General features: G+C 40.5%; 2 protein-coding genes across 2 annotated transcripts in view; one reads left to right on the top strand and one right to left on the bottom strand.

Moving 5' to 3' along the window:
* Positions 1-7,218: 7,218 nt before the first annotated feature.
* LOC132788163 (uncharacterized) lies at positions 7,219-11,080 on the bottom strand. Its single transcript, XM_060795493.1, has 5 exons — positions 10,362-11,080; positions 9,893-10,300; positions 8,761-8,797; positions 7,699-8,450; positions 7,219-7,636 (listed from the first exon to the last, which is right to left on the bottom strand). Exons 1-5 carry the CDS (start codon positions 11,078-11,080, stop codon positions 7,219-7,221), a joined length of 2,334 nt encoding a protein of 777 aa, XP_060651476.1.
* Positions 8,845-11,269, top strand: part of LOC132790578 (uncharacterized) — a 72,666-nt gene continuing 70,241 nt past the window's right edge. The window contains exon 1 of the mRNA XM_060799148.1: positions 8,845-9,053. The gene's annotated coding sequence lies outside the window, so the exon portion shown is untranslated. The remainder of the gene's footprint in view (positions 9,054-11,269) is intronic.

Here is an 11,269-nt window from a genome sequence, read left to right on the forward strand (position 1 = left end):
ACTGTGCTGAACTGGCGAAAATGTCCCGCAACTTGTTGTTATTTATTACAATTGAGCCAACGAATTTATTGGGTCATTTGCACGGCGATTCATTTTAATTGCGAGCCCATTAAAATAGATGAGCCAAATGCGATTTAGAGCGCAACTATCAAGATGTTGTTCAACTGATTAAAGTCAAATTCAGATCCGAGATCCAGCTGCTGCTTTTGTTCTCACCTAAAATAGAGAAACGTTCTCGCTGTCGTCTTAAATCAAATTTGAGTTTAATTCACAGCATCCTGCATAATAAATTTCCGTCTTCTTACTCGTATTCTCTTCGCACTGCGTCTGTTTGTGTGTGTCACTAGGCAAGGACAATAATTGTTTGAAGGCGTACGTGATACTATTTGGGTAAAAAGAACGAACTACCACCTTAAGACAGAAGACAGAAGACACAAGACCCACTCGACCCAACCCGGAAATGTATGAATAAACGAATGATTTCCAGGCATTAAATTGCGAACGCAGATGAATGCGAATGCGCATGGAAATGGAATTGAGATTGGAATGGGAGAATGAGGCGCAGATTGTGAATGTGTATGCCACATGTCGCATGCCACATGCCGAGGTGCTTCCAAGGGTCGTGCACACGTGTAACCATTTTGCCAACTGAATTATGGTCACTTGTGTGTTAGCCACAATCAACATGGCATTACAACTGAGTGCCTCTCTCAGCCAGATCTTTGTCATCGTCTTGTCTTTTGCCCCGTTTTGCGATAAGCGCTCAATCTGCTTGATGTGACCACAGCACATCAAAACAACTGTGCAACTGTTCAATTTGGCCAAGCGGAAATATTGTGAAGTGTCTCGAAAGAAAGAAGCAGCAGCCGCAACAGCCACTTGGCTGATAAGATCACAGTCATCACACAGCATGGTAATCTCTCGTCTGCACGCTTCTTACGATTATTATTTTCATTTTTGTGTTGTTTTTTTTTTTGCAGTTTGTTTTATGCGGCACGCAATTTTTTATAATTTCCGCCAATGACCTTAACACAATCGCCAAGCAACAACAGCGTCATGTTTTTGACTTTGACTACGTGTAGCTGCGGTTTTGTTTGCTGGCTTCTCTGTCATCATCTCTGTGCAATCGACAGCCAGCACGCTGTTTACACTGGCATTGAAAATGCATTTTCATCGGCCAACGACATGCATGTAATTTGCAATTAATTGGCAAATCTGGTGGCTAAACATATACCAACAGTTGGTGGGCCTCTAATATTGATTGCAATAAGCTCTTCTACGAAATTTATAACTCAATAAACATTTCAAATACATAGTTGCAAAATGTATGCTTAAACGTGACTTAAAGTTGTACCACAAAAACTATGCTAATGAATATTAAATAATATTTTAAAGGTATTTTATTTGCTTATTAGCAGCTTTTCCTTCGCGAATCAATGCTGGTATACTTCTCTCCCTTTGCGCAGTGACGCAATATTTGTTAATATCAATTAAGAAGCACGAAAGTTGAATATGTTAGAACACTTTTCGTTCATTGTTTAGCGCCATTCGGAATTTGGCAAAAGAGGTGCGTGTGTGGCTTTGTTTTGTTGTTTGTTTATGAGCTCATCTGCTGGTGACATTTGATGATCACAAAATTGCTTTTAAATTACCCGCACGTTGACATTCAAGTAATTTAACGTCATTTTTGGTTTTTGGGGTGAACACAGCTTGCCGTCGAGTAATTTCCGAGTAGTTGTGGTACTCTCTGCCTCTATACAAAGTGTAATCAGAGACAACATCAGTGTCAAGGTTAGCAGGCTACGGTTGAGATTTATTGCAAAGTTTTCATGGTACTTTAATTGGATTTCATCAGAAATTGAATGTCAATTTTTATCAATGTATGCATATTGAAAAAAGTTGAAATGAAATTTCAATTCTACAGTTTTACAGATTTCAATAAATTGAGCTATTTAAATAATTCTACTAGTCGAGGGAATTTTCATCATTATTTGGTTGCAAGGAAAACAAAGCAAAAAAAAAGGTGCTGCCATTTCGATGGCAGCCCATGGCGATAATATAAATAAATGCACACAAAAATCAACAATACCTCATGGTTCATATGAGAATTTACCGCAACCGATGATGCATTCAATCGAACACACACTCACACACACACACACACACAGAGCATATTGAATTCAAATTGATAAAAATAAATGAATAGCGATAGAGGTATGTGAAGCATGGTTTTGGCCATTGGCCATTGATTGGCCACTATTTGGACAGAGGATGAACAATATAGTCACTCTTTAAGCCGATGGTGTGTGAAAACTTGATGATACAGGAAAGCAAATATATAACGAAAATGAAAATGGGAATACGAATTGCAACCGCAATTTATTGTGTGTGATTTACGAACATTTTTGTGCTGTGAGTATCACTTATTTCACTTAGATGTGCATTCATTCCAATTTAGATTCACATTTTGCTACTTTCATTTCCTTTACGCATAAAATGCTGCCTACTTTTAGGCAGCAATGTTTTTGCTACATTTTGCAAATTTCATTTCTGCTGAGCAAAAAATGTTGCATACTTCTATGCAGTCATACTTTGATACTTTTGTTTGCGCAAACAAATTATAGAAAATAAAGAATATCGAAGCATTTACACTGAATGAACGGCTCAACACATCGCATGTTGTTGATGGGCCAACAAATCAATGGGTGGCTCTATGGTTAGGCGCATGGGTTGAAAGGGCACGCCTCATTTAACTGAAAATCACATTAAAACGCGTTAAAAACACATTAAATCACACGTTATCAAATTCATGGGTGGCACCCATGTGTGTGTGTGTTGGCCGATGCGTGCACGCCTCCATTTCTGTGTGTGTATGTGGGTGCGAAACCCATGGGTCGAATTGTGCCTGCCAGCGGGGCTGACAATATGTTCAAATCCGTGTAAGCTACAGCAACGCCCGCCAGCTGGGAGAATCTTCGTCATCAACATAAACGGCTGTCATCGGCTGGCAACGTATTTGAAATTTCAATTGTAGCGTTTGCCTTACGCAAATCCGCCAATTTCAATGAAGGCGTGCATGTGAGCGCTGCGGCGACACGCCCTTACGCCTCCGCACTTGTTCCGTCCATTGAACCATTTAGCCATTCACTCATTCAGTCATGCAGGCGGCAGGCAGTAGACAGGCAGACAGTCAGTGTTTGACTCATTCATGGCCCCGTGGTACGTGTAATAATTGCCCCATGTGGCAGCCACAATGGCAACGCCTCGTATACGTAATTCTGTAATGCACGCAAGAGAGAGAAAGAGAGAGAGAGAACGAGTGGTGTATTTATTTTGATGTGATGTGCGTATTTGTTATTGACATTTGCATATGCCTTGGGCCACGTTTATTGTTTCTGGCTTTGTCTGGCTTCGCTCTCTCGCTCGCATCGTTACCGTTTTCGTTTTTTTGGCTTTTGTTTTTGTTGTTTTTTTTCTGCTTTATTTTTTATTATCATTTTTTACATGTGATCAACGGAAAGTGCAGTTGCCTCGTAATCACCACATTTAAGCAGGCGAAATTTATTGCAATCGTTTAACTGAACATTGTGTAAATCTGTTTGCAAAGTTTTTCACAAAAACAAGCTCAGATAAAAGCTCTTAAGTGTGGGCGTAATTATGTTTGCCTCTGCCCCGCCCACCCTTTGCCACTGCCACTGTGCTTTTGCCTGTAATCGTAATCCTCTGCCAAAGCCCAAAGTTGACATTCATTTGCCACAAGTGTATCTCTGTGCGACTGTGTGTAAATGTGAGTACTGGGAAAGAGTATGAGCGGGGAAGGAAGCAGGGGAGAGCTGAGGTTGTCTGTGCCGTCAAGTCAAACTAATTTCGACCTTTTGCCGCCAAAATCTGAAGCGAAAACGAGTCAAGTCAAGTCAAGTCCTGAGTAGAGTCTCATGCAAAATTGAGTTTGTTATGCGCCAGGCACAAATAACACTCATTAGACATAATGAGTTATACTCGTAACTGGTCGTTGGACTATATTTAGATGGCTCTTTAGCGGCCATTATGCGGATGGTGTTTTGGTTTTTATCGCCAACGCCCAGGAACAGGAACTGAATAACTACTACTGTCCTTGCCTCGTCTCGTATTCGCATAGTGTTCGTAAAGTTTTCAGCTATTAATACTCGGTCAAGTTGAAGAAGGAGAAGGAGGTGGAAGAGGAGGAGGGGCGCTTTAAATAGATTCTACCTCGTTGTAAGTAAATAATGGGAGAGGCGTTGGGGCACCACAAATTGTTTGACATTTGGCACTGGCATTGGCTGTCAAGCCTTTTTGCCTTTGCCTCCTGTTATTGTCACTTGCCAGCAGCAGTTTTCTGTTATTTTTGACGAAGTTTTCCGTCACAGCAGCAACAGCAGCAACAACAGCAGCGGCAGCATAAGCAGGACGAACTTTTGTTGTTAATTCGCTCAAGTTTCTGGCAAGTATTTACGTGCCCCAAGACCATCCAACAGAGATGGAGACTGACTGCGACTGAGACGAGCCGCATAACCAAGCAGGCGGTTACAAGTACCACGAAAGTTTTACATGTTAATGGCATAGTTTAGGAAAATGTTTTCACTGTCGCCGTGTCGCCCCACTTCGACTCCCACTCTTTAATCCTCATATGTATATGCTAGCATCTTGTATTTGTCTCTCTGGCTTACATTCCTCTCGTGCTCTCTCGTATTTCCTTAGAAATTAACTTTCACTCGCCACATTGAGTCGCAGCCACATAATGTGCCATTGCCGTCGCCAACGGCTACGTTAAGTGACTTTCTTATGCCGGTTGTAAAATTTCTCGCTTTATATGGGTTTCAGCCTACATTCGAAGCTATGTCTTCTGTCTCTGTCTCTGACTCTGACTCCCAACAACTGTGGTTAAATATTTTTGCTACTATCCAAATCTAGTAATTTACTTGAGTACATTTCTCTGCGCCGACGCCGAGGGCCATTCCGAAGGCCATCAAAGGCAATATCATCATGTGGAGGAGGAGCTAGAAGGAGGATGTCGCATATTATTGTAGATGGAGGGCCTTTGGCATCCCAAGTTAAGCCGTTGACAAAAAGTTTTCGGGGCAAATGCATAGTTTGCGTATTTTTCGATTTGCTTGAAATTTGACAATGTGCGCCAGAAAGTTTTTTGGATCCGCATCTTCCACAGTCATAAGGAAACTATTAATTCCATGCCAAAAAGTTGTAAACTATTTGCTTGTGCCCCAAAGGCGCTCGCTCTCCCGCTTGCTCGCTCAGCTTACATCGTTGCTTACTAATTTCATTCTATGTTAAGTGAAACCAAACAAATCTTTAAATTTAACTTCCCGGCTTATTTGCCTGTAATTTATTGGGTCTCACGTGTAGCTTCCCTTTGCTTTTGCAGACAACCTCATGTCCAAGTTAAGTCCCATCAGGTGAGAGTGGCCACTTGTGGCTGCCACAGCAACAGCATTAGCAACAGCGACGCTGCCACTTGCAGCAAAAGTGTATTAACATTTTTCCTAACAGAAAATTGCAAGAAAAGGAAAACAACTTCAAATAGGATGAGAAATTACCAGCCAGGAATACGACGAAGACAGGAGGAGGCTGAGTTGGGAAATGAGCTGTTGCACGTAGTCGATGCGATGGGAAGAGGATGAGAATGGGCCACTTGAGCTGAGTAAGTTTTGCAAACTAAATAAAGTGACTTGCTGGACTTTTTTTCTTCTTGTTGTTGCTGCTTTCGAGTAACAGTTGCATGACTTATACAGTTGGAGAGCGACAGATAAAGACGCTCATGATGATGATAATCATGTTGGCGATAATGATGCTCGTCTCGACAGAGTGGCGACAGAGTGTTGCAAGCTCAAATAAATGATACAAGTGGCAAAATACAATTTCTGAGTGGTTGGAAACAGCTGAGTCTGCTTAATGTTTCAGCACGGCCGGTGGACTATGGACTGGCAGCAGTCCAAGTCGGAGACGTCCTGGAAGACGGCATTGGCTTAAGCACAAAAGTAGTTTCATTGCTAATTTGTGCGTTGTGTGTGCAGCAGCAGCAGTTTTTGTGTGGCTTCCCTTGATTAAAAATTAAAAGAGCTCTCATATTTCCTTGAGCAAAATCAACTGCTCAAACTCCAGCCAAAGCAGAAGGCGGTGAATCTAAGCTACGTGCTTTGCATACGTCTACGCAATGCGAAATGTAGTTTTAGTTGAACGCGTTTCACTTTGCCTCGCCTTGTCTTGGTCTCTTCAGTTGTCTTGTCGGTCGATATGTGTGTGTGTGTATGTGTGTGTGTGAGCGCACTAAATGTTTGTTGTTATAAATTCAAATCAACTTAGTGCCGCCTGCTGCCGTTCAACATCATCAAATCGATTTACCCCAGAGAGTCCCACACTCTTAAGCTCTTCCATTCAGCGTGTTCTATGCTGACCATTGGCTATAAATTGGTAGATTGGTAGCTTGGCCCTTTTTGCCAGCTGCTGGGCTTTTGCCCATTTTACTGTTAGACACGCGCCTTTTGGACCGCCTTTTACAATGTTGGCTTTGCAGATTCAACATGACTTAGTGCCGACTTAAGCGCATTACGGCCAGCTAAGGCAGAGAAAGCCTTTTAATGTTTTATCGTTGTGCAAATAAATAAACGACCGCCAAGCCAAAAATGGCATAGCAACATAGCCACGCGCGCCTTCAGCGTCTTCAACATCAGATTCCCAGCGCAAAATTTGCATTTCCGACTCAATTAGCCCAAAACTCCAGCACACGTGGCGTATACGTATTGCCCTAAAGCATTGCGAGCGGCAGAAAAGCCATTTTCAAATCAATTATCATACAAAGCTCGTATTGTTCTGCTGCTGCTGCTGTTATGTTGTGTTGTGATGTTGGTTGTTGTGTTGCTCTTTGCTGCAGCATTTGAGCAATCTCCTCACGGACATACATAACATACAATACACCATTCGACGCACCGGAAGCTAATCGGTAGCCATTTTGTGTATGTGTGTAGCTGCAGGATGCTAATTGGCTTCCGCTGTGCCATTGTGCGCAGTCTAATAGCTCAAATTCGCTATATTCTCATATATCTAAGTGAGGTGCATTCGGCACTCCATGAAGTATTTTGGCTTTTAAGTGAGTGGATATATTATATGTGAAAGAAAGGTCGAAATATTTTTAGAAACATTAATACACATTATTTGAATAATGTACTTCCATAAAAATGTTCCTTACGGGTTTCGCATTTGCAGTAGGATTGTGAACAGAGAATAGGCAAATTTAAGAGTAGAGAAAAAGGTGTCCACATGGATGCGAAGCATTCCACCAGCCATGGCAGTGCTCCGCTTTAGTGAACGTTCGACAAACAGCATCAGATTCCTTTTGAAGCTGCGACTCTGATCCATCCAGTTGCAGCTAAAAGCTGCATACGGAAGCTTGCCAAACCAAATCTCATTGTCCGTGCCGTAATAGCAGGTGGGAAAGATTTCCAAAGGCATTGCCATGGCGTAAATGACAAAATAAGCACGAGTCATGGGAGCAGTTATAAAGAACAACACTCCTGCAATGCTCACGCAAACGTTTACGGCACTCACAACGATTTGGATAAGCATTGGCAAGGACATGAAGGACTCCAGGGTGTGGAACAGTCTGCAACAACAACGGTATCCATTAGAAGTGCGCAATTGCCATTGAATGCTGTAAATACCTACTCTAGCAAGTGTTTGTGATCCGCTATGCAGTTCTCCAACTCAATCTGAACCGCAGCATCCTCTGAATCATTCAATCCCAGTTGCTCCACGCGTATGTAGAGCATTTTGATGTGGGCTGAGATAAGACACAACATAACGACGGGATAACAATCGTTTACATAGTTTTGCATCAGTTGATAGACTGAACCAAGCATCTGATAAAAATTAGCAATGTAAAAATTGCGATTAGAATTTCGCCAATCGAATGGAAACCAAGCGGGATTCAAGAGTCCGCGTCCTTCTTGCATTAGGAATCCCAACTCAGCGGAGGCGGCACTAAATATACAAATGCCAATGAACACATAGAGAATTACATTCAATTGGATTTTCAGACGATGATATATCTTCATTTCAGCTGGGTGTTTAACATGCGAATCCAATTGCACAAGAAGCTTTTCCATTCTCGTCACTTTATCAAAGTTATACGTGTATATAATGAACTTCAAGGAGCAAGCAAGGCAAGTGGCAAAGAACGTGAGGTTTCTGATGTCATCCGTGAGATTGCCGTTACGAAAAAGGGTTATACCCAAATGCAGAGGATTTCCAATGGTGATTAAAAGGTGCATTATGCTGTTGTAGACTATATAGAGTTTTATCCATGTCACTTGACGATATGCTGGGCCAAGTATCCTCCAAACGGTCCAGTGACTCCGAAAGAAAATCAGACTGTCGATTGCCATGTCGTTGTCCTGCAGCTTTTGTTCTACTGTTAACTCAATTTGTGGTTGGCGTCAATTTATATACATCAGCCCCATGGTGTGCCTAATAATATTAGTGTTAAAAATTTAACACGTAATTGACCAAAGTGTTACATTGACACATTAATATTTAATATTGCTCATTATTAATACATATGGGTCGACCAATGATTTTCTCACGCTAATAATAACCGACATCAACTATGGCTGTGGTTTTAATTTAAATAACTAAGGAGTTACAACTATCTGTGAAGCCCTGGCTGTGAAATGTTCGATTAATAAATATTTATCGATGCGCCGATGAAAATGTATCAGTAGTGTTCACATCGAAATGCAGACGTGGTGCTCTCTGGCGTTGCCACCTGGATCATATAATAAAGAGTTGCCAGTACTTTTGGAATTTCTCGGCGTTGCTTGAAAATGTTGCCGCAGTAATTAATAATAACATCTGCTAATATTCGACAATTCAATACAACTTTTATTGATGCGGAACATTTTACCTGCCATCGGTGTGCTTCAATGAACACTCAACAAACAACATCAGCCCAATTGCAGCTGAGGGCTACACAATGAAGTTTCCGGATCCAAAGCTCAGGACCTGCTGTGCTGTAGTAACAGGTGAGATATACTTACAAACATACATATCATATGTATTTGAAAGAGAACACCCATTGGGAAGACAACACGTTTCACTCATCCACTCTTTGGCTAAGAAGACAACTGTCGGAATGCCATTCACGATTGGAATCAGCAGGGCATAGAAAATGAGAAATTGCAAAGCTTGAAGAAGCCTACAGTTGTTTAAAAATATTCTTTGTGCACCTTTAAAATGCTACAACTTTAACAATTGCTAAGGATTTCCTATCAACTCTGAATCGCCCATTGCATTAAATCTAAAAGATTATAAACTTTTATAGAGTAACTTGAACATTTTGCTAAGATTAGGCATAACATTATGAGCGTATAAAAATCAATTGCAAACTGATGTATCAGAGTACAACACATTTCGATAAATGGATAAACGTTTGCTATGTAAAAGGTAGATGTAAAATTGCGTCTATTAAATATAAAACAGACGAAATATTAAAGACCAAGCACAGACAGAAATATGAGCGATAGTTGGGAAATAACATTCAAAGCTATCAAATATAACATACATACAAATATAATATAACGTACATATACTAAGAATTCCAAAAAAATGTAGACAATAAGCACTGGTCTCCATAATGCCCCATGAGTTTTAAAGTAGCTTCAACTGTGGATGTCTCTAACTTTGTTCAACTTTCCGTATTTTATGAAGCTATTTTTCAATAATGCTTTCATCAATGATATCTCTTACGTGTTCCTATAGTTCAAAAGTGAGTTCAAGGTGAGGTTTCTATAATTTCGTAAGTTTGCTTCTAACATAGACATGTCTTAAATATCAGTAATAACATTAATAAGTTACAATCTACTTTTGCATTTGAAGTAGGATGGTTAAAAGAGAGTAAGCAAATTTAAGAGTTGAGAAAAATGTATCCACATGGATGCGAAGCATTCCACCAGCAAGAGCAGTGTTCTTTTTGAGTGAACATTCTACAAAAATTCGTAATTTCTGCTTGAAACTGCGACTCTGATTAATCCAATTACTGCTGAAGGCGGCATAAGGAAGTTCTTCAAACGATTGCTCAGTCTCCGTGCCGTAGTAGCAAGTAGGAAAGATCTGTATAGGAACACCCATTGCGTAGAATAAGAAATATGTCCGACCTATTGGTTCAGTGACAAAGAACCAAACAGCTGCGTTGGCAATGCAAAGGTTAATTCCCGTTACAGCAAACTGACATACATACAGTGACATAAAGGATTCCAAGGTTTGAAATAGTCTGCAATTATGAATTAATCCATTAAAATTATGCAATATGAGCATCATTTAACATATATTACTTAAGCAAGCGTTTATGGTCCGTAATGCAGTTCTCCAAATCCTTTTGAGCTTCAGCATCTGATGGATCATTGAATCCAATATTTTCCAATCGTCTGTAGAGCAACTTGATATGACCCGAGATCAGGCATAACATCATAGCGGGATAACAATCGTTGGCAAAGTTCTGTACGAGATGATAGCTAATTCCCGTAACCTGATAAACATTAGCGACGTAATAGTTGAGAGTAGAATTTTGCCAATCAAATGGAATCCAAGCGGGATACATGAGGCCTCGCTCTGTCTGAAACAAGAACGATAACTCCGCAAAAATTCCGACTATCAAATAAATACTAGCAAATCCATACAGGATATTTCGCAATTGTCGTCTCAACTTAATGTAAATGTCCGTTTCTTCCTCTCCGTTAATTCGCAAGTCTAATAGCTCGATTATTTGCTCCATTTGTCTAATTTTATAGAATTTGAGTACGTAAATTGCCGATTTTAGGGTTCCAGCGAAGCAAACGGCAAATGTCGTTAGGTTCTTTATATCATCCGTGAGATTTCCATTGCGAAACATTGACATGGCCAGATGGAATGGATATCCGATGTTGAATGCTAGATGCAAGGTGACAATGTTGATGATTACCATGGGTTTCCAATTCTTATATTGGGCGTCTAGTCCTAGTATCTTCCATACTATCCAGTGAATCTTAAAATAACTCAAACTGTTGATGTCCATGTTATTTTGCTGATGCCTTCTTAACGAATGAAAAGAATTACGTTAATCCCACTACTTTTATAGACACACAATTATATTTAGGCTGCGCTATTAAGTAATTAAATTTAAATGGAAGTCCTGCTCAATTATTGATACCGTCATTTCGAGGATATTTTCTCTTTCCAATCTAGGAACTTGCGAATTTAAAAC

The sequence above is a fragment of the Drosophila nasuta genome, chromosome 3 (assembly GCF_023558535.2).
Source record: "Drosophila nasuta strain 15112-1781.00 chromosome 3, ASM2355853v1, whole genome shotgun sequence".
Lineage (NCBI taxonomy): Eukaryota > Metazoa > Arthropoda > Insecta > Diptera > Drosophilidae > Drosophila > Drosophila nasuta.

Coding starts and splice junctions, on each gene's coding strand:
- LOC132788163 (XM_060795493.1), bottom strand. CDS start 11,080: ATGGACATCAACAGTTTGAGTTATTTTAAGATTCACTGGATAGTATGG. Junction 8,798..9,892: donor ATCCTACTTCAAATGCAAAA/GTAGATTGTAAC, acceptor TATATGATCCAG/GTGGCAACGCCAGAGAGCAC. Junction 8,451..8,760: donor CACCACGTCTGCATTTCGAT/GTGAACACTACT, acceptor CCACAAATTGAG/TTAACAGTAGAACAAAAGCT.